At 43.2% G+C, this 23,890-nt stretch overlaps 1 protein-coding gene across 2 annotated transcripts in view; it reads left to right on the forward strand.

The window, feature by feature from the left end:
* Nucleotides 1-837: 837 nt before the first annotated feature.
* The window catches only part of DCBLD1 (discoidin, CUB and LCCL domain containing 1), a 48,731-nt gene continuing 25,678 nt past the window's right edge, over nucleotides 838-23,890 (forward strand). For both annotated transcript variants that reach the window (XM_074862359.1, XM_074862360.1), the window contains exons 1-2: nucleotides 838-1,140; nucleotides 16,910-17,122. In XM_074862359.1, the coding sequence (XP_074718460.1) occupies nucleotides 879-1,140; nucleotides 16,910-17,122 (475 nt within the window). In that variant the 5' untranslated portion in view covers nucleotides 838-878. The remainder of the gene's footprint in view (nucleotides 1,141-16,909; nucleotides 17,123-23,890) is intronic.

The raw sequence follows: 23,890 nt of genomic DNA on the forward strand, positions 1-23,890 counted from the left end.
GGACCTGCAGCCCCCCTGTGCCACAGGTCTTCTCCAGAGCCCGGCTGCTGAGCCAGTCCCACCCGCACAGAGAGCTGCCCACAGCATCCTTTAAAAACAAATCCGTCGTTAATTCAGCCCAGAGTCTTAACGCACAAAAGCTCGCACACTTGAAAGGCGCATTTTGCACCCCTGCGTGGCGATGCCGCCCCGGGGGCAGGTTACGGGAGCGGGAAGCCCCAGCACGACCCCAGCCTCGCTGCAGGGGCCCAACGCTCCCGTTTGTCCCGTCCCGCTGCGTGCCCGCCGGCCCCACTCGTGTCCGCCCCCCCCGCGGGCACCCCGCGACCCCCACCGCGCCCCTCCTCGCCGGGGCAGCCGCCTGGTAATTAGCCTGCAAACGGCAAAATAGCCCTGTTCGCTTAAAAATATATATGCATCTATATAGAGAAAGATATACGTGCCATATATATATATACGGCCTGCCAACTTGGGGGGTATGCAGGCGATGCTGGGGGCTACGCGGGTTTGGGGGGAGCCCCCCAACCGCGGGAACCTCTCCCCCCGACCCCGTCGCCCCGATGCAGCCGCCCCGGAGCAGCTGTGGATGGGAGAGGCAGCACCGGGGAGGGGAGGGGAGGGGAGGGGAGGGGAGGAGGGAGGGGGCGGCGGCGGGGCCGAGCCGGCCCCTCGGTCCACGGCAGGAGGAGGAGGTACCCCGCGCTGCAGCCCAATGGGAATAGTGGCGCTTCCCTTTCTCCCGCTTCCTTTCTCCACCCCCAGCCCCGGGCTGGGGAGGCGGGAGGCGGCAGCGCTGCAGCCCGGCCACCGGCGGGGCGCGGGGCCGGAGGCAGCCCCGCACGGCCCCTTCTCCGCCCAAACACCTGCGGGGGGGAGGGATGCCGGGGGGCGGCCGCCCCCCGCCGCGGGAGAGCGGGCTGGCCCCGGAGCCGCCCCGGCGAGAAGGAGGAGGAGGAGGAGGAGGAGGAAGAGGAGAGGAAGAGAAAGGAGCAGGAGGGAAGTGGGGAAGTTGTGCCTCGCCCGCCCCGCCGAGCGCCGGAGCCATGGGCCCCGCCGGGGGGGCGCGGGCCGCCCCCTCGCTGCTGCTCTCGCTGCTGCTCGGAGCCTCGGCCCCGCTCTGGCTGCGGGCGGAGACGCTGGGTGAGTGGGGGGGAATGCTCGGCCCCCCGGGGCGTCCAGCCTGCGCTAGGGGCAGCGGTGGGGCGCTGGGGGGGGGGGGGGGGGGCGGGGAGGGTGCCCGCCGTCCTCGCCTTGTTGCTCCGCGGGAGCGTAGCCTGAGCTGCTCTCAGGGCTGTATATAGTTGACCTGGTTAATCCTCGCCGGGTTTATCCCCGTGTCTGAGTAGCTGCGAGATTAAAGTGGTAACCGGCCTTACGGTAAATGTATACTACGGCTTTCTTGATCTTTCGGTAATTAGGACTTTTTCTCCACTTATTTGCCTTACAAAAAAAAAAAAAAGAAAAACAAAAAAAGAAAAACAGTCTCCTTCAAGTTGGCAGGAGGCCGGGAGCGGCTCCGGCGGTTCCCGCTGCCAGCTGGGCGCCCGGCTCCGGCCGCCCCTCGCCAGCCCCGGCGGGAGCCCCGGCGCGGGGCCGGCAGCCCCTGCCCCACAGCTGGGTGCAGGCAGCTCTGCTCGCCTGCTGCCTCGCTGAGAAGGAGAAATGCCCTTACTCCTGCTGGGACACGGTTCTGTAGCAATCTGAAGGGGACCTTGCGAGCCCTTTGTGGTAGTGCTGTTTGCTAAAATTAGGGTCCAGGTACTATTCCCTTTACTCTGTGTTTTTATGCGGCTCACGTTAAGCTTCCTGTGTAAACTACTAGTACAGCTGACTTCTACCGACGAGTTGCAACCTTTTGGCTGTGGCATTGCATGGGCTGATGCATCCATCTTAGAAGAGTTTGCTGACAGCAACCGGTAAAATAGTTAGCACTGGAAATTAAGCATCATGATGAGCTTGACAGCGCATTCAGATGAATTAATAGTCGCCGTATTAATGTTCCGATTTGGCTGCAAATTCCAGAACCCAGTGCTGTGCATTAGCATTTCATCCAGGCAGTGGTACAAAGTTCTTTATTTGGCTGATTTATACCAGTTTTTCCTATAACTTGCTATTAATGGAGATTTCTGATCCAGATCTTCACAGAAGGGAGAATTTGGTATGGGTTGTGTCACCTTTCCACTTGCCAGCTTCATGCCAGCTTTGCTATTCTGTCCTCAATATGTTTCCCCATCTTGAAACTCCAACTTGATATGTTCCAGGAAACACATATGTAGCAAAGAAAAAATATTCCCTCAATCCCTCTTTTCATCAGTATTCTCGTGTGGTTTTTTGTTTGTTTCCTTCTTCACCAATGTTTATTTCGCACGTGATGACATCAAAGAGAAAGTAATTTGAAGAATCAGAAGTAGTAAGTTCACTGGAATTTCAGGGGGTTTTAGTGCATACAGTGGCACTAAGTAGTAAGTATGAATCCTACTCCTTGTCTGTATTCCCAAATCAATTATGTTGTATTCATGTTAAAAATGTTTCTACTATCAAACCAACAGCATGGAAACACAAGTAATATTTTGCCTGTTTCTCTTTGGACCGAACTCAAACTTACAATATAATAGTCCAGTGTCTAGAAAGCAGAAAAGATTTTGATGCATCTTTCCTTTCTCCTCAGGGGGCAGCTATTCTATTTGTTTGTTTATTGATATTGCCCTATAAATTAGGGGCTAAGTGTTCTAAAGACACCAGTGGAGAAAGGAGGTAAGTGGATACAAACTTCCTGTTACACAAGCTTCATGACTTGATTTAAAAGTTGCAGTGGAGCAAGAGAATTGCCAGAGTGAATCAGGCTTGAGTTTCAGCTAATTCTGTATCTTGTCACCACTGGTGTCTCCCACCAGCTGGTTCAAAGAAAGATGCGCTTGTTTAAATATATTGATTTAAAAATACTCATTTTTAAAAATAAAGTAGTACATTTTTCTGGCTTCTCATGAGCTGGCTGCATAACCTGCTTTTTTCATGACCATCTCGCCTTCCTCTTCAGTTTTTCCTGAGGGTTGCTACAGAACAAGGATAAAGCTGCTGTTACAGCTTCTGTTCTCTTAAGTTTTAAATAAAGGAAAGGCCCCTTTTTTCACTGTGGCTTGGTTACTTTATATCATGGCTCGTATCGGAGTGTGACTGTGCAGAGCCCAGGTGTCAGCTCTTTTTCTGCTCTTGAAAATATGTTAAATGTGTGTGTTGTCCAAGAACATCTATGAAATGTGGAATTTTGTTGTTCATAGAATGATGATGGGAAAGGCTGAGTGTTTAGGGAACTGATTTTAATTAAAACATATTTATAAGCTTAGTAGGTCTCACCTGGGGACAAATATCACATCTATGACTGTGCATGAGTAATAAATAGCTTTGGGATTTATAATAAAAGGTGGTTCTTTTTCCCTTTTTATTCTGCTGTACGCTAATCTTAACTTCTCTTGTGGTTTCTGTTGCCAGTTCTTTGCTGACAGCTACAAAATATACCTTGTTCCCTGCCTGCCAACCTCACACAGCTGTGCCTGACCTGGTATCTCTTTTCAAAATCTCCTTCCAGTGGTTTGAACCCAATGCAGAAGGGAGGCAAACCTGAACACAGTATCTTTGCCTTTCACTGTTTTCTGGTTTGTCTTCTGGTCTCATTGAGCAGGACCTTGAACCATGTAATTGTGGGCAGCAGATATCTAAATTGGAGTTGAATCTGAGCCTGTCTTCTGTTACATTTCTTGGCCAGTAGGTCTTAAAACTGGCCCAATGGTTGGTTGGTTGTAGGAAGGTGTAAGAGAAAGGGGGATTTTACTCTATTAAGAACAAGATTTAAGCCACTGCTCTTGCTGTAACTCACTTAGTTTCACTTCAAATAAAGCACAGCAATGAACCTAGTTCCATGTGGGATTTGCAGATCAGCATCTGAACGTGAACTTCGCTTGCGGTATTCCTGGGTCTGTTGACAGTTGAGCCCAATGCCCAGTGGGAAGAACTGATGGCCAGTAGACTTTTAGACATTTGGAGGCAAGGCTGTTATTTAATGTGACAACAGCATATGCAGTAATTATGAGAGATTATGCCTGTTCTCAGGGGCTTGTACAAAACCCGTACTGAAGAATATTGGTGTGAGCATGCTAATCCAATTTGAATGCCCATTTCCAGCAGTTTGAAATGCAGATAGAGATGAATCTTTCTTGTACCTAACCCCACCCCCCCTCCGGTTTCTGCATATAAGTGATTGGTAAATTTTCAGTTTGTTTGTGTTTTGTCCTTATGTCTGCTTCCTTCCTTGGCTCCCTCTATCTTGCCTCGTGAATGCTGACTGGAATCGCTAAAGAGGGAGGCAACAGTTTTCCGGTTGCAGTTCATAAGCAGTGCGTGTACCCACCACATGAAAACTGCAATGTTTTCAGTCGCACAGACTTTGCTATAAATAGCTCTAAGCCCTTTATATGTACTTCTCTTTAGGTTATCAGGGGACATGTTTCAAACAAAATCAGAGACAGGGAGGCCACTGGGAGTCTCACTGACAAAGGAGGGAGAAAAAGATACCTTGGGAAAGTTATTACCTGCATGCGCACGTAACAGGCATGGTTCTTGAATCATATTTCATGCAAATTGTTGATTTGCATATGCAAAACTACATTCATTTATATTTATTGAAACTGTGCTACCTTTAGTCCACTGGAGCTACATGAGTAGCACAGTAAAACTAGTTTGAAAAACACCAACTTTGAGGTTGCTTACGCTACTGTATAGAGATGCCTCAAAGCCATTTCAGATAGCAGAAGTAGTGTAGTTTTGAAAGCCCATCTGAGCTAACATACCATGCCCAGCAGTGTGGTCCTGAGTAGTGGTGGTCACTGAAGTCCTCAGCAGACATACCACTGTAGTTTGGGGCCAGCTGTATCATATCTGATGCTCTCCTGTGGCATGTACTTATCAACACATGAGTTTGTGCCATCTGCTAAGAATAAAACAAGCCAGACAAAATCAAAATAAAATCCTTCTGACTGGATTCAGTGGAATGGTGTTGGATCCTAACTATCTGCAATAAAAAAATGTTAATAGCAATGCATAAGAATGAGCACACAACTTCCCCGAAAGGTTTAATTAGCATTACAGCTGGGAGTAGGAAACTCAAAGTGGGACAATCTAATAGTGATATTTAAATAAAAAAGCATAGTGGTTTGGGCAGTTTTAAGAGTATATAGATATCTTCATTTTTGCTTTCAGAATAAATGATGAACTAATTAAACTGATTTTTGTCTGTGAAAATTGTGTGAGTGCTAAAGCCACATTTTTGAGGTTGGCTGGATGCTTGCACATAGAGAGGCTGCCAGTAGTTATGGTTAGAATTGTTGATCCTGTATAATTAAGCCTGGGAGCTGAGAGTGTTATGAGGAGGAAACATTTTGGTCTTTCAATTCCCTCCCTCCCTGTCTCTTCTTTTGACAGAGCCAGCACTTGCCTCTGAGGAGTTTCCTTCTAAGATGTGAAGGCTTAGTTTGGTGGTGGTGGGACTTTCTCATCCTCCCTGAGCAGGATTTCCAGTCCCAGTGCAATCCTACTCGTTATTTCCATTTCCCTGATGGGACGGGGCTGCTGTCTGGTGGCGGCAGCTGCCTGTGCAGCAGCTCCGTGCTGCTCCTCCACGTAGGCAGAGGGAAGGATGAGCGTGCCCAGGCCATGCTGTCTTTGCCCATCTCCAGAAGGCTTCAGTAAAGGTGTTTTCATGCACCATGAAGAGGGACAAGGAGAACAAATGGGGACAGCAGATCAGGGCAAGGCTAGAAACCCAGACCCAAGGCCTCCTACAAAACTGGGTTCTTCATTTTGATATTTAATGACACGTTTAGGCTCAAGCTGTTACTGTAATTACAGTAATGTTCATCAGTCATTTAGTAAAGCTTTAAAACGTTGTTTCTTCCCACAGCTGCTGCAGAAACCTTGTTTCTATCACGGTTTTAATCTGTGATGTTCAACTTTCTGGCACCTCCACCACAAATTGTTCAACAATATTGGATTTCAGTCTAACGCTTTGACATTATAGTTGAAGTCATGTTGATGTCATCTTCCAGATGTTCATGTCTACGGAATAAAAATTGTGTTTATTTGTTTTATTTCAAATTACAAAAACACATGGGGAATTCTGGATGTGATCCCTCATGCTATACAAAGGCCTGTGTGTCCTGTCAGAAATCAAACAAAACTTTTCTTCATGGTGTAGTAGGAGAGACTTCAAAACACTGGGAACATAGGTGGATTTCTTCACCCATCCGAACAAAATGGCTTTGTTACATGCCTGAGCCTTGTTGTTGCAGCTGCGGTAACTGCGCAGACGGGAGACATGCAGCTTCTGCCCGAAACTACTTGTATTTTGCTCTGGTGCCACACCAGTTCTGTGTTGGTGGGTTGCTTTGACTTAAGTCAGCTGTGCTTCATTTGTAACACAAGCTCGTAACAAAAAAAGTTCATTTTGTCTGAAGGTGTGGAAAAAAAAATTTTTTACCTGTAAACTAAATTCAAGCATCCTGTGGGTCCTCCTCCTCTGGGAGGCTTTGGCAGCAAGGTCCGTGGCTGACACTGGAGCTGTTGCCCTCCCTGTTGCCTCAGCTTGCTCCCAAAGCCAGGGGTTTCTATTATCCCATGTTTCTTGTGTCAGCATGGTACAGGGGAATTGATGTTGAGATGACTGGGAGCCACAGAGCTGAAGGCTTTAAAACAGAATTTCAATAGATAAGCTGTAATATGAAGTATCATGCCACATGTGAGGAGTACTTGGGTGGTTGTAAGTGTTAACATTTTCAAACCCAAGAAAGAGTTAGCACTTGCTGATCTATTAGTATTTTGTCACAGACAGAAGAGGCATAGTTAAACTCGTGGCCCTTAAACAGGTATCTGAGAATATACTGATTTTCAACAAGTGCTAGTGCTTGTGTTTTGAAAATGAATCTGCTATTTTTTTTAGATGAAATTCAGTCCCTGTGATCTCTGTGTGGAAAGCAGAATAATACTGTATCAAAATAAATTGAGCAGTTACACTGAGGTATTCACTCTTGAGATGAGTGAAAGACTGTTCAGACCTTTCTGCTGTACCCTGTTTCAAAACTTGAGAACATGATTGTTTGATAAAACTGCTAATCAAAAAATGCAGTCAAATAAAATGAAATTATGGAGTTTCAGTATGTGGTGTACATAGGGTGGCATAAAACATTCTGTTCTGTGCTATTTTTCACACCCATTTGCAAATACCTTTTATACAGTCTCATATTGTCACAGAAGAGACAGAAATGACACTGTGGATCATACAGCACCACAACCAACACTATAGTACTTAAGTAATGGTATGGCTGCTTTCCTTTCTATTTTTTTAATTTCTGATATATTTCACAGCAACTATATATATAACCACAATGAAACAGAGATCACAACATTTCCTGGTTTACAGAGTCTCTGAGCAAACCGTTCTGGTTAATACCTTGATGACAAGTATCAGGCAGGCTGGTTGCATGAAAATACTGAAAAAAGGCATTTTTTGCTTTGAATGCTCTGGGTCAGAAACTTATTGTAGCTCTTTGGCTGTATCTTCATCTTAGTTCAGTTAATTTTTGCTTCCATTTCTACTGGAGTCGTAAGGAACCACTTGTGTTAGATTGCAGTAACCATGGAGGACATAGCTAGTTTCCTAGAAGTTGGGTTGACTGAGTCAAAAGGCAAACCAGAAAATTGCATCTTGCAATTATTGTTTCCATCACAAACCAATTAATTTTCTCTTGAGATATTTGTTAATTTATACTTTCTGGATAATGGGGGGTTTGCATAATTTGCTCTGAGAAAAGTGGTGTGCTTTCTGTCGTCCTCTTCTATTAACAAATCACATATTTCACCTAGGCATACAGACAAAAAAGGTGAATGTGTGATTTTTCAAGTAAGCCGGGACAGGTTTGATTTCAAGAAAAAAAAGACTACCCTTAATCACTGATAACTGTCAATCTTGCCTGACTTGTATCACACTAACAAGGGAATTACATATTAAAAAAAGGATGGTAGTGGTTTAATTCTATCATGTTCAGCCACTTCCTCTTACCCATATTAAAGCTGTTTTGAAATCTTGCCTTCCCACCTGCTACTGTAACTGGAACAGCTCCGCTTCAGCCTCTCCTTACCCTGGTGTCTCTGCATTCCCTGTCCCTGTGGGTTTGTCAGTCCTTAGCACTGCTGTGAATATTCTTATTCCTGTGCAACCCAATATTCGAGTCTGGCCCTGAGTTTGCAACATATGTTTCCCACACAGTCCAAATTTGGTGCTATATACTGTAAGTTAATCTCCAGTATAGCATAGCAAAGATAAAAACCTGGGAAAAAAACAGATGGAGAAAGTAGAGCAAACAATTTGCATATATATGATATGTCTCTCAGTTAAGATTAGCATTTCCTACTTTGCCTGAAAAGCCCTTAATTGAAATCCAACTGCATGTTTGCCCAGATCAGCAGAATCAAGAGGAGATGCCCTAATAGCACAATGTCCCCCCAACCCAGAGGGACTTCAGCATGGGGTGGGGGGTGGGCTCCATCTCCTGCTGTGGCCCCATGTCCCTGCCACATTGCTGGGATGCTGTGGGCAGAAGGACAGGGAAGAAGCCCCTCTCCGTGGGATATTTGTTCCCCATAGCCTTTATAGCACTGGAGCTTCACCGGGGTCCTGAGTGGTATGACTCTTCATGGGTGGCTGGTGGAGGAGCACGACTGTCTTCCCATTTATTTAGTCCTTCAAGGTTCCTTCTGAGCATGCAGTTACAACAAGTGCTTGGGCAATGAACTCAGTGCCTTCTCAGCATCTCTGCACTTGAGGGGCGTCATGTGGATGTGTATCTTAAAGTACGCAGGTGTTTGTTAGAAAACAAAAAATCAACTTTCCATTTGCAAAAAGGAGACCCTGTGCTTAAGATTGCTCTGAAATTTCCATAAACATGTAGCTCCATTCTCTTTTCTGTTTCCAAAAACACACAGGCTAATAAAATGTTGAAGCGGTCAATTGCAGCAATACGCCACAACCATAAAAGAAAAGCATTCACAAATATTAAATGCAGCTATGCAGGGAATAAATAAATAAATTAGACACTACAAATCTCTTTTGTTGCAGCAGTTAAAAAGGCACAGAAGTTTTCTCACACCCACAGGCTTGAGAGTGCTGTATTTAGAGTGCTGAAAAGCAAATTCCAGTGCTGAAACTCGCTTCTCTGGAGGGCTACATTTGGGTATACTGCCTAAGTCCTGGAAGCAGTGACTAAAACATACTTATTTTTGACATGTACTCTGGTACTGTCTGTCTTTCACAGATTGTGATGGAACCAGATAGTGATCCTGAAAAGCAAAGGCAAACCTAGTTTTCTACTACTTCTGGGTATTTAATAGAAGCAAAGCAAGAAAACTCTATGATGCTTTTTACATTTTTGAGTAAACCTTGTCCTTTACGTGTTGCAGGATCTTGTTCTTTACAGAATGCAGCAATTTCTTAATCCTGTGTCCTCATAAATAATTCGTAGAAAGGGACTACCAGGCTGTAACTGCCATTCTCTCCTTTGGGCACTGTGATTTCTACATTAATCCGAATCATCTTGTCACGGAGGTCTAATGTGTAAATGTAGTCAAGTAGTGTTAGGTTTCATCCTAACACAAGTCTCTAAGATGTATATGCAGATGAGATGGTTGCTCTCCAGAAAGTTATTTGATTAAGCAGCAAAATTAATCAAGCCTTTATGGATACAGTGAAACGGAAAGAGTTTAATTATGTGAGGTTCTGGTTCACATCTGTGTTAGTTTAAGTAAGACTTACTCTACTATTTGTTAAGGTTGCAAACCTGTATGCTGAGTGTCAAGGTCCCTCTTTGGGGGAGTATGGCTTCCTGGTGATTGAAGAAATTGCTCGTGAGGAAATTTCTGCTTTTGTTTGACATTTTAGCAGCTAAATAAATAAAATCTCAGGTCTCGCCAGGTCTTTGCGAGCTTCTTCAAAGATGAGATGTTTTCGGGTAGTAAAGGCTGCCCAGGCTGTTTGTGGCAATCCAGCAAAGTCATTGCCATGTAGGTTAGCACAGCTGGAAAGATCTCCCCAGCTACTGGCATATGTCTGTGCCTGCAATTGCTAAAAAACTTTGAAAAATGGCAGTATGGTCGTAAGCTACTTCGCTAGATAAGGCACTTAGAATGGTTGTCAGGGATTTTTTTCTATACTTGATGATGGTGATCCAACTGGTTACTAAAATAACTTCTTATGCATTTGAGGCAGAGCATCTCCTGAGGCTGGCTGCCGGGAACACCCTGAGGAAGGCCAGCCCCCAGCCACAGGCTGGACATCTTGGGGGAGGTCACTGCTGGACGCGTGGTGGGAATTTGTGGTTTATGGAGCCAGTGTGGAACCAATTGGAGGTCATTTGCTGCTTTCTCATTCCTACTTTAAGAGGGACATTACAGTAAATAATGTCTGTGAAGAAGAGGGAAAAACACACTGTGGTTTGTTTGACCTGCTTCTCCTTTTGTATCCCTTTGAAGTTGGTAAGTAAATAATTTGGGCAACGAAATCAGCGCTCCACAATGTTCCTTTGTTTCTTCTGCTGCTCTACCTTCCCTTCCTGCTCTTGGCCCTCCTCCCAGCCACTGCTTGGTTAGCCTGGGCAGCAAAACGGGTGTCCTGAGGAACTGCTGCAGCACAGGGCTTAAAATGTTTCCTGGGAACCTAATGGAATCAAACAAATTAAAATGAAATGCAAAGAAAAAGTTTACACACTATTTATTTGTCATTTCTCAGTAGGGCATACTGCAAAGTGGAAGACTTCCTCCCTCGAAAAGATATTAATACTAATTTAAAGGCTATGGAAGATTGCAGTCACTGTTTTTTCAGATGATTATAGACTTGTCTTAATTTTCAGTAGTTTCTTTCATTATTTGAAAATAGTTTTTGCTGTATCCACAAAATATTGTGGAGAATGTAAAGCTGGACTTCTGAAAAAACTGCTGTGGATTTATATACCTCTTTAGACACAGGGCTCAGCCAGCTGCTCAACTGGTGTAAATGGCATCTGCCCTGAAATTGGTGGTTTGTGAAATCCCCAAATGTGTGGTCACCCCACCACCCGCCCCCCATAATGCTCTGGGGTCCCAGTGCCAGCAGGAAGGAAGACTGGAGGTACTCGCCTGCCCAGCAATGCCTCAGGCCCATGATGTTGCCCTTTGTTTTTGTTACCTGCTTGCACCCACTGCCAGGAAAAGCACAGGGGTCTGATATCTTTCATCATTCTCTGGAGAAGTGATGGGTTTAGGAACTGGTTGCGTGGTGGTCTCTCTTTTGTTACAATGACGCAGTAAAGAGCTGATGCTCTTGACCCAGGTTTGCAGCGGAGAGGTTAGAGATGAAGCACTTAACTCTGGATTTTGCTCCATCATCTCAAAATGCAGTGAAGGTACAAACGTGTTTGTTTGTAGGGCGCACAATTCTGTTAGTGATGGAGGTCAGAGTAGCTGTATGAAAACCTAAAATGTTGATAGACCACACCAGTGGATTTGGATGGCATCTGGCAAAAACCTTGTATTTTCCCTGATCATTTCTCTTATCCCACGTGACCAGGGAGGGCCCAGGTTTGACTGGAAAGAGTTGATTTCTTTTTTAGGTACTTACCTGTTCTTATGCATTACTCAAATCTTTCAAACACAGGCACAGAACTCCTTCTTGACTGAGTTATTATTGTATCTTTTAGTAAGCTGTAGCTATTACTTCAGGGAAAGCAATGTGGAAGACGAGACCAATCTCATTTCTCCTCATGAGGCTTCTTGTCAGAGCTCGCAAAGCCACAGCCTCAACTCAGTGGCATTTTGTTCGCTTCGGCTGTGTCCATTTGCAGCTGTGGCTCTTCAAAAAATGCTGATTTTTGGCTGAATCCAAAATACAGGTATACAAACTCAGTTTTCTGCTCTCTCCTCTCAAGGGAAGGAGGAGTGGGAAGGAAGGACAGGCTGGCAGCTCCCCACCAGCTCTGCGTCCTGGCCTCCACACAGGGTCAGGGGAGCACACCTTGTCCCAGGCACCATCATGAAGGTGGGGGTGCAAAAGGATGTCAAACTGGGAGAGATGAGGCAGAGGGAACTAAGGTTGCTTCAGGGGTCTTTGTCCCAGTGGGAAGAGATTGGCAGCCAAGGGGCAGCAGGTAGTGGCAGTCTGTAGCCAGAGAGGCCGAGAGAGAAATGCTGGTGCCGGTTGGGGCTCACACGGCAGGGTGAAAGAGGGCAGGTAGCCGCTGGCTGTGTGCATGAGGTATAACATGTATTTAGCACTGGAGTGAGTCCAAGTCCATTATTAATTGCTTAGTGAGGATGAATCAGAAGGATGAAAAAGGCAGCTGTTTGCTGCCAGGATATTGTAGCAATGCTTTTGAAAACGCACTTTGATACCCTGCTATGTACCCATTTTGTAGTTGGCGGTATAAACATGTTTGGTGGAAGGTGCAGCACATGGAAACTTTTTATAGCAGTTATTTGAAAAACTGTAGCCTCTTCCCTAACTCAGAGGGCGATGTGCTGACTGCTTGGATGAAGGTGCTGTGCGCACATTGTGCGTGTGAGCAAGAGGTGGAAAAGCCTGGGGAGCAGAGGAGCGAGAGGCCAGGGCTCAGCTTGTGTACTGGGCTTGGGAACAGATGGGAGGAGGGAGTGAGCCTAGCCAGGTGGTTTTGGGTGACAGTAGGGTACCTGAAGGAACTAGCATCATTTTCAGAGATTTCTGATTCTGGAACCATCACCATTTTGCTAAAGCCACAGTTATCTGTCAGGGGCTGTGTCCAGGGCAGCTCACAGCGTGAGGCTGGAGCTTGTTCATGGGCATGGATTTCATCACCTATGTCCTTTCTGGGCAGGTTAGATCCTGGAGGGGTCCAGCAGCTGTGGTCAGACCCACCCCAGACACAGCTGCTTGGAGATACTCCTTCACCTCGTCCCACACACATCCATCATGTACATGTCTGAGGATGGGAAATGGTACTACCTGCCAGCCACCTGGTACCTCCTCTCACCCTCTCTGCAGGGACATGCACTGGTGTCTTCTGGTGAGGTCTCAGGTTTGGTTTTACATGCATGCACTGCTCTCAGTGAGCACTGTGTGAGAGAGGGCAAGGTGCAAGTGGTGTGCCCGCTGCTGTGGCAGAAGGTGCCAGTCATGGTTCTCGCTTCTTGGGGAGTTATTTCCATCGTCTGCCATAGGAGACTATTTTTATCTGTGGTAAACAGCCTTAATTCCAGCACTCTGTGATCTTTGGTACAACCTGTGCATAGGCCAACAGGCAGGCGCCCGCAATCCAGAGACCACGATCTTGATCTTGATTCAAATGCCTGTGGGAACTCAGTTTACAAAGCGTGTTTGATGTGCTTTTAGTAAGTCCTGGTGCTGAGGGGAGATTTTATTAAAACTAAGCGTGTTTAGACTTTCTGGCTGCTGAGTACCATGTGCTCAAAGAGTTTGCTTTGTTCCCGTCCAGCGAGAAGTGATGAAACCTGGATGTCTGAGACAAGGCTGCCAGCTTCTTGCCAAATGGGGTGATAGAAAGCAGTTCTCAGAAGTAACGCTAAGTGAAAATTTAGTGTTAGCAAGAAATACTGAGTTGAACTGACCGATTGAATACACGTATTTCCATCCAGAAGAGCTGTGCCTATAGAAAAGAGTGCAACATCAGGTATTTAAACCATAGTTTTCATACGGACAAACAGTTGTGTTTTAAACTAAATCTATTTGAGGTTTGGCCAGTAAGTTTCTACTGAAAATCAAAATTTCATGTGGAAAATAATCACAGAATCACAGAATCATTCAGGTTGGAAAAGACCCTTGGGATCATCGAGTCCAACCATCAGCCCTACTCTACAAGGTTCTCCCCTACACCGTATCCCCCAACATCTCATCCAAACGACCCTAATGGTAGTATTGTTCACATTTTCAAGTGAATATATATGTTTTGAACTCCTTACAATTTGCCTCCTTTTCTGAGCCCTTGGTATATTAGTGGGGTTATAAGTTTTTTACTACATTCAGTCATTAAATCTCTCTTTGAATGAATTATCAGATGCTGAGTTTTATTCTACCTTCCCTCTATACCTTCAGACTCCTTCCCTAGGGTGCATTTTGCAGCAAATTTCAGTGTAAGATTTTTCTTTGCTCTGGTAATCTTGCTGAGAAAGTCAAAATTTAGAGCTGCAGTCAGACTTCTCTGTAAGAAGCAATAGTTACTAAGACTTGGTTTGACTTTTTGGACATTGCTTCAGTTCTTGTGGCAAACAAGCTTTTGTTGTGATCTTTTCCTTTGAGGCAGGCAAGGGACGTTACAGGTGCAGGACAATGCCACGCTTGCCTCTCAATCAGTTGGAGTGTTTGAATGCTTATGCTCCACCAGTGAAAAGTTGGAAAATAGCATTTATGCTTTCTTAGCACAAAAGATGTTCTGGTGCTAATATGTTTCAACACTGACTCAAAGGCAGATTTTAAAAAAAGGAGTTTCCCTGGGAACAAGACCTCGTATAACCTCAACAGAGAAGGATGGCAGGCTGAGGTCTCTGGTGCACAGTTTTGCCTGTACGCTTTCTGCAAAAATGTGACCTGAACAGTTGTCAGGGTCTTACTATGATAGCGATGTCTTTTCAGCTTTTTGAGGAGAGTTTTGTACCACAGAGGATACTTGGGATTGTACCGAGGTGACACAAGCCAGAACATAGCCCAACGAGATAAAGACTGTGTGCACACTAGACTTTTCATTTTAAGGAGTTCATCCCTGTGACATTTTGTTGTGGTTGTATAACTTTTCCCTTTGTTTTCCCATTTCTTTCCCAATAAGGATAAGTTGCAAACCAACCTCCAGATTGTAGTTACTTTATTTTCATCAGCCTAGCTAAAGTAAATGCTTACAGTTAGAAATATGCAGTTTAAATTAAAGGCCACAGGCAGTTCTTTTTTAACTGCACAGCAGTTGGCTACACAGGCAGCAAGGTTGTCCCGTGTCCTGCTGGAAGTGATCTGGTTTTACACTGCCTGGACCTATGTGGACCCCTCTCTGGGTTCAGAAATTGATAGCTCATGTACTGTATTGCTCCTTATATTTTTATTCCTGCTGCAGAAAATTTCCATTAAAAGATGATTTGCTCAAGAGGCCAGTTTGCCTTTCATCTTGGGTATTATGCATTCTGAAATCAATAGCGTTTGGATAAAAAACTGGAAAAACTGATGTTTTTTAAAGCATGTGAACAAGCAGATCTGAAAAAACATATTTAATATGTTTTATGGTGATATGATTTTGGATTTTTGTCTACTATTCACCTCTATTCCAAGCATGAACCTGCAACAAAATTAAATAGCAGGCAACAAAGCTAGTAATAATAATAAGGCTTCAAAGTAAATGCTGTTGCTTGTGAAAAAGCAGTTGAGTTTGATGAAATGGCAGTGTAATTATATAGTAGGAAGTTAAAGTTTGATAGCTTGGACCTTATCTTTGCACAGTGTGCCACCTTCCCCCCAACCCCCGGTATGGCACGTTTCTTTATCAACACTTCATTTCTAGTTCATTTTTAAATAATCTTATCAAACCTTAAGTTTGTTTCTCCTAGTGATTGTGGAAGGAAATTCAGATAGTAATTAAAACGCACAGACCAAAACAGTTAAACCAAAATATCCCCAAAAGTAAAATTTTGGGTAGTTAAAGTGAACGTTGTGAATTCCCAGCTTTGCAGAATTCTTTGTTTTATTAACACTTCTAGGACTAGCTTCAGTTTTGCAGTGATAAAGGGTAACAGTATACAAGACTCCTATGTGAAGAGTGCCTATGCCCTAACTGACCTAAAACTGAGGACTGCCTGTTGTATGCATGTACGTATGGCAGTAGTTCCACTGTTGCATTATTTTGAAGATTCAGCAGAATGTCATAGCTTAAGCTTTAACATATAAATTTTAAATTACTAGTACACTTTTAAATAGTTCAGTAAAAATTGCTTCCTTTAGTAGTCAAGGTCTCTTATCTGATACCTGCTTCCTTCCCCTTTGTGGATGCTTCCTGTTTTCTATGTCAGTCCCCACATCCCCCCGTGTATTTCCATGCGCCTTTTCCTGTTGTCATACGTTCTGCTGCAGCTGCTCCTCAGATGCCTCTCCACCAAGGAAAGGCTCCAAAGCCAAGCTGGCTGCTACACAGTGCCACAGAAACACACTTTGCAGGTGCCTACCCTCACCTCTTGAGCAAGGAGGCAGCAGCGCTTACATCTGCGGGCATGCTACCATGAAGTAGCCTGTGTACCATCAACGATGCACATCCCACTTTTGAAGTGCCTCTTGTGTCTTTGCCTTGTCCCCTGTGCTTTCTGTATTGTGTAAGAAAACCAACAGGAAAGTAAGATGAGTCAGGTCCATGATAGTACGTAGTTAAATGATGTCTGTGCTTTCATGTATGATTCAGTTACCCTCCGATGGCTCTCTCTATGGAAATAAAATGTGGAATGATAATTGGGAGAAAACTATTTAGGAAGGATCCTACCTATTACATGTGGAATTGCATCTTCAGGGTTTCAGCAGGGTTTGGCTGTAAAACAGAAAGTCAGAGAGACTCCGTTTGTACAGGACTGACAAGCACATCTCAGTTTATAAGTGTTTCCAACCCTCCTTTCTACTTCTTTAGAAGAGAAATATGACTGTATTTATTTTAGTTACCTATGTTCCAACAACAGCGTAACTGAGGTGGAGTATTATAAAATACTTTTTTAAAAGGTAGAAGCGCACGTGAGACATGGTTATGCGGCCAGTATTTTCTTACACAGTTTTTATTGAGGAGTATGTTCTGTTTCTCTTCCTTGTTTTTTTCTCCTACTGCAGGGGATGGATGTGGGCACATGGTGATGTATCAAGACAGTGGGACCCTGGCATCCAAGAACTATCCTGGGACATACCCAAACTACACCCTTTGCGAAAAGAAAATCCAAGTGCCTCCGGGAAAACGCCTGATCTTAAAAATTGGAGACCTGGATATTGAATCACAGAAATGCGAATCCAGCTACCTTACCATCCAAAGCTCTTCAACACTGCATGGTATGTAAAAGATAAGGCAGTGGTCAACGCATGAACTGGTAAAAGCGTAAGTAAAAGCTCAACAAAATGCATGAAGTGTCAGCCTTTGTCCTTTCCTCTTCCTTTTTATATTCAAGTGTGTCGTGGTGAGCACCTGAGGCCATTGCTCCTCACAACCTCCTGCCAAGGCTGGGGGTGTTGCCGTGCTGTGCCACAGAGGGGCCGCTGGGGCCACAGGGTCTTGTGCCCGTCTCTGGCACACCCACTGCTGTACTGTCGCAGCTTTGATACAGCAAGGACGTGGGTCTGTATCAGCCCTGTCCCCTTCTTGGGTAGGGGAAGAGCTAGCTCATGAACTAGACAGAGACAAGATGAGAATTGGAGTCAGTGATCCTGCGTGTCTCTATTTCCTAGGCAGTTCAGGGCTCAGAGAGGAGGTAACCTTTATTATTGCTAGCTATTAGTCACTGATAACCTTTGCTAATGTACAGACTTTAATACTTGCAGATATTGAATGCATGCAGCCAGTCTGTAAGAGATACACACAGGAAGATAAGTGTGTTATCTGCTATAGCTGTGCACTTAAAACAATCATAACGACAACAGGATCCTCCCCAGGGAGAACCAGAGGCCTTCCTCAAATTCGTTTTCCCAACCCATTGTCACTGAAACATTTGATCTGCTCTTTCTAGAAGAGTCAAACTGATTTTCAAGTCAGTGCACCCTTTTTCAGAAGTCTTAAAAGTCTTAAATTTCAGAACTTAAATTCAGGGCTTCAAGGAGTTCCACAGTGCAGGAATAAGCTCATGAATTGACAATTCATAAAATTTTGCCTGCTGGGAGTGGGCTGTAGCCCTTCAGTCAGCTGAGGCTGAATATGCTGTACTGGACTTAACAAGCAGAATGGATTCAATGGGAAAAGGCGATGAAGAGATGAGCTATGCAGAGCCTCTGCAGGTTTCCAGATGACCCAGCTCATTGCTTGGCTTAGTAAAGTATGTGGTTCTCCTAAGATGAGGACTTATAAGATATCTTAGTAGTACAGAGGGATGATTGCCTTTCATTCATAAGCCATGATAGGCCTATCACTCATCTAGTAAGATAAGATCAAGTGAGGTATTAAATCCTTGCTTGCATACGAAGGTAAAGGTAATTATTGTTCTCGTGGGGGAGGTATTACATTTGAAACAGCCTTCACTAAGCATGGGCAGTGACATGTTGATATCTAAGCATTGCATAGAGCTTGATTTGAGGCATAAGGAACATCTCTGTTTGTGTGTGCTGGGATTTTTTTATGTTGTTTACTTCATTTCAGAACTGTAAGTAATGAGTTGTGTTCACCTGAAGCAGTCTGTCTGTACTTGGCAGTAAGAGATAGGTGTTTAGTATTGCATTATCATATCTTTGAATAATTTTTATCAATGCTATCCTGACATTTCTAATCAAAGGCTTTTCTAGGAAGCAAGGGTAAATCAATATATTGTTTTCTGAAGTGAAAAATTAAGCTTGAATATTGATTGAAATTCTGGATCCTTACACATCAGCCTGAAGACATCTTCACATAGTTCAGTCCTGCAGTTATTCAGCCTCTAAACACAGAATACCTGTGTATTATGCAATCAAATCCATATAATGAATTCCTTTAAAGTATTCCCACACCCATTTTCAGAACTGATTGGTAATGTCTGATGCATGTGGACTATAATTTGCATTCTCGGTAACGAACTGCACAATTAGCAGATTTTGCTCATATCTGATTAAACAAGTTTTATAGCTTAGGCAGACATACCATCTGTAATGGTTTTTGTGGTCTGCAGCTCGCTGTAGACTTTCCCACTAGCATACCTACAGAGTTTCTGCTCTGCATTCAGGTAAATCTGTGCAGAATAACAGTGTGGAAATAGTTGCTATATTCATAAATTCATAATATCACTTGTGTTCTAAAAGACACAGGAAAATCATAGATGAGATAGAGCTTCTCTAAGTCAGTCGTCTCAATAGTTTTGCTATAGCTCTGGGTTTTAATATGCATTTATGTAAGCAAAAGAAGCTCTGAGAGTAAGCACTGCTAAATCCATTCAGTCTGTAAAGTGTCCTTTCAGGTAGCTGTTTCTGAGCCCAGATCTGCTCTTCGCAACCCTCCCCTCTTCATGAACGTCTGCAGGCAGGTCAACATCTTCCCTTTAGCCAATAAGATACCGACCTTTGCCACTGAAATTCTTTCATAGGATGATGGAGAGTTGAAAAGATTTTGCAGGCATTGAAAACGTCTGAGCAATTACAAACTAATCTTTGCATGTTTTCTGTATTTGACCTGAGTTTAAAAAGGAAAACCTAAAAAGCTAAGTATGAAAGCTGGCAGTGTGAATATTTCTGATGTTTCAAATTAGCTGAGCAGCCTTTACACTTTATTTAAGAGGTTTGCAATTATAAGACAATAAGGTCCAAAGAGAAATACGTTTTAAATACCATGCTGATCTCTTCAACTCTACAGAAAACAACAGAGTGAATGTTGGTATGTATACAAATGTCTATTGAGGAGTGTATCTGAAGCTTAGAAAATTGGTCAGAGACAAAACACTAGGTTATGTGTGTAAATATAAGCTTAGTGTAAACAAGTCTTCAAATGACAAAGTATTGTTTTCCTTTCAGATTTGTCCTACCTGCTGTCTTTACATTTAACTGTAATTCATTCATCGTTATAACCTGCTGGGATTCATGCAATACAGCAGGGAGTAACTCAATTCATTTTTGGGATATTTCTGAGCCATGCAGTAAGGGGAGGCTGTTATATACAAATGAATGGATTAATTGATTTATGTTAGCCATAACATTGATTTCTTCACTTTTGTGAGTTGGAGACTACAGGTTAGACCACTTACATGCAAGTTTTATTTAAGTTCGGGGCATTCCTCAAATTTTGTAGACTGATAGAATCTGATTCCTTCCTAGAAAAGCATGTAACGTTGTTGTGTACGCCGATCTACTGAAGCCTCCCTGCTCAACTTGAGACACAAACGTGACACTATGGTTCTTCTCACCTTTGACATTTCTCAGCTTTGATGGACCTGTGAAGGCAGCCATTCCATTTAGATTTCTCCAATATTGCAATCAAAAGATGGTCTTTAAATAATCTTAATGAAGCTCTAAAACTGGAGTCACAGAGTGGCTGAACGCTATCTCTGGCTTATTATTCTGTAGACTATTTTTTTCAGTGTTCACTGGAGGAAAAAACCTGTAGCAAGCCTTTTCTTTCAAACTGTTAGATTTGTATCCAGATTTAGATGTGAAAATATTAATCGTCAGTCAGCAAAGGTAGTCTAACACCAGTTTTGGTGAAACTGAGTCACCTTTGTCTGACAAACCTTTAAATATTAGCACAGCTTTGCACATGTTGCTTCTAGGAGAAATAGATTATCATGTTCTATTAGGTTTGCACTGCATGAAAATATGGGGGGGGGGTTTGTCCCACAAAAGGAATCTAGAATAAAAATTAATATGAAGCATGATCTCATGGTGTAGACAAGGTGCAACCTTTACTGAAATGCTTTTCTTCTTGAGTTAATTGCATTATCTGAGCATATTAAAAATACTGAGCTCTGATAAGAGCTTCTGATTTTTTAATTAGTTAAAGGGATATGGGGAAGCAAGATTAACCATGTGGGTCCTCTAGTTCTCAGGAACAAAACTTGCACTACTTGTGAAGGTGTAACATAAATGTTTTAAAAGTTTGACAGGAACTGCTTTCAGTCAGCTTCTTTTCATGTCTTAATCAGATTTCTGTACCTCTTTTGACCCTTTTTTTTCTTGCTTTTCTCCCTCTCTTTCCCCAACTAATGGCTTAGTATTTTTTCCCTTAATTTTGTGAGATGATCATCAGTCTTGACTGGAGAGATAGATTAAAGAAGAGATAAGTGCCTACTTACTTCTTCATTCACTTGCAGTCAGTAGGAGGTTGATGTGTTCCTCTGGGGTGGATGTCAGATCTGCTGAGTGACTAGTAATAATTTGGAGAGTTAGTGCAGTTAACTTGTTCTTGCATAATTTACAGCCAGTAACTAGTGTGAAATAGAGAAATTACTGAAAATGCTTTCTCCTCCCCGTACCCAGTCAGTAACGGTTGTTAGACAAATTGAGCATTTACTGATGTATGAGTGTCTGATGGCTGCTGAGAGAGTGTGTGCACGTGTGTGTATGCACATGTGTGTGTGGTGGGGGCAGGGGGTGCAGGAGAACTGAGGGACTTCGGATCCCTCCTACCTGTCATCATGACTTGAGGGGATTCATCGAACCAGTCTTTCCTTGTTATGTAGTGTAATAAATGTCTTGGTTGAATAAAGGGTGTGTCCAGGTTTCTTTTTTGCCCCTCAAAGGAAACTTGTTATTACAGTATTGTTTCTGGTATTTCAGGAAATCCAGGGGAATGCCCAGACAAGTTCTTGCTGAAGATCAAGTCAAGCAGTTTCTTAACAGTCAAACCTCTTCTAACAGTTGGGTTTCACCTGAGTGGTTGCAGTATCCTGAGGTTTCAGCTTTGGAAAGATTTATGCAACAAAGAATGTTTGCGTTTGTTTCATCAAATGAACTCTTTTTTTCCTTTTAGCTGCATAAAGTGTATTGTGTATTTTTCTGTGGTTTTTGTTAAACAGCTACAGTTCTTACTAACAATTCCTGACTGTTGCTGTGCTTCTGTCTTTGGGTTTGGCTAAAACCACAGCCATATTAGAAGTGGGGGATCTCACCTGAGGTCAAGCAGGCAGACCTACAGCCTGTGCAGGTGGCCCAGACCCTCCCTTTTTAAACTGTAATTACTTCTCCAGCCTGACTCTACTTGGATGCCTTTTTTTTTCCTTTATCACAGACTTTGGCAACCCTTTGGAAATGCTAACTGAAAGTTACATTTGGTTTTCCTAAAATGAGAAATTCTTACCACTCAGCCTGAGGTCAGACTGTGTTACACAGAGTTAAATGTTGAATAACCGGGCTGTCTCATCCTGACTACTCTGTCAACTCACATGTACTGAGTATTAAGCACCACCTGCCCCATATCCTGCAAAGAAGGACATAGAGCAGAACTTTTCGTTTCCTGGCACATCCTTGCAGGGTGACACTGGTTATGCCTGTGCATGTTCATGGCAAGGTTGGAGCGAAGATGACCTCTCTCTCCTCTCTTCTCTGTCTCTCCTCTCTCCTCAGAGAGGAAGAGTTACTGCTTATGAAAGTGAAGCATTTGTGTGAATGTGGAATGGAGATGAATTTCAAGAATGCACATGTTTTCATACAACAAATCCTTGCTGTTTTTCTGAACTGTTTGTGAGTGACTTGCACTCTGGCTGAGTTTTTAGCTCTGAAATGAAGCAAGCATGATCCATGTTCATCACATGCCCTGTCTTTCCCCAGCTACTGAGTTACTTGCAAATTTTGAGAAAAGGCTACTAAATATAAGGATCACAATTTAAAACATTGTTTTCCCCAAACAAATGCATTAGGAAATTATAATCCTGGAGAGGCAGAACCATGGGATTTTTGCTACGCATTGCTCGCCAGACATGGCTTACTCTGCAAGTAAAGAGAAAAAAGGGAGAAGATTCCCTGTTGAACAGAGGATGGCATGAGTTGATATCTAAACCGGGTTTCTTAAAGACCTCTGCAAATGTCAAACTGCAGATTTCAAATGCCATTGAGGAATTTGAAAGCAGAATGAGCGTAGTGAACCGGACATGCCACAGCTAAAGAGGGAAATAATTACTTTTGAAAGGAAGCAAAATCCTTACAGAAGAGACAGAAAGTGTTAAGAACTACAGAAACAAACGGCATGTAGGCATTGCCAGCTGGTGTGAGAGAAGAGAGTCCTCTAGGCACAGCACTTCTTAAGGGAAGTAGAACAAATAAAGGAACATAATTCAACAAAGCAATCTCAGGAAATATGCCAGAGCCTGGTTGACAGTAGAAGTAAACTAGACCTCATAAAACCAGACAATGCTGTAAAGATCATCTGACTTGCAAGACAACACTATTATGAAAAAGACAAAAGCAGTAGACTATTGCTAACATTTAAAAAATAAACAACACGTAAAATAGTCTTTTCAGTCTCCAGAGGAGCTAGCCAAAGGATATCCATGAGACAATTTACTGTGTATCTTGCAGGATGTTAATACTGCTTTGAAACAGTGATTCTAAAATAAAAGTATTATTTCATTTAAGCCACCTAAACCATACCGACAGATCAGAAGTTCTGGATGAAAGGCATTAAATGTTAGTTCAATTATAGAGAATATTAAATTAGGTACATCTGAAATCCCTAGGCCCCTAATAGCTCTCCTGCAAAATTTTAAAAATATATATATATTAAAGAATCTGGAGCGAACAGACGGAACCACAGTTGGGTCAACTTGTTAATGAGACACAGAAAAAAGAAAAGGCCCTGGCATCTAGATGTAGTAATACTGAAATATGGAGAACACCTACTCAGTTTCATGACATGTAACACATCTGTTTATTAAATCAAACTCTTTGTTCTTAGTAAACAAACAAAATAATCCTGCCTACTTACCCCAGCAGAGCTCTAGCCAAATCACTTTAACAGGAAATGGAGAGAGATGGAGAGATCAGCATTCATGACTCGTTTTTCAAGCCGAATATGCAAAACAACCCACCTCACAACTAACATTAGAAGATGAAAAACTGATAACGTGATCTGGCAGTTCTCAAAAGGGATCTTAAAAAACTTTTGGCTTAGTCCCAGGTTTAGGAATTAAAAATTTATCCAGAGTCAAGTCCAAATGCTGC

This window comes from Strix uralensis, chromosome 3 (genome assembly GCF_047716275.1).
Source record: "Strix uralensis isolate ZFMK-TIS-50842 chromosome 3, bStrUra1, whole genome shotgun sequence".
In the NCBI taxonomy this organism is placed as follows: Eukaryota; Metazoa; Chordata; class Aves; order Strigiformes; family Strigidae; genus Strix; species Strix uralensis.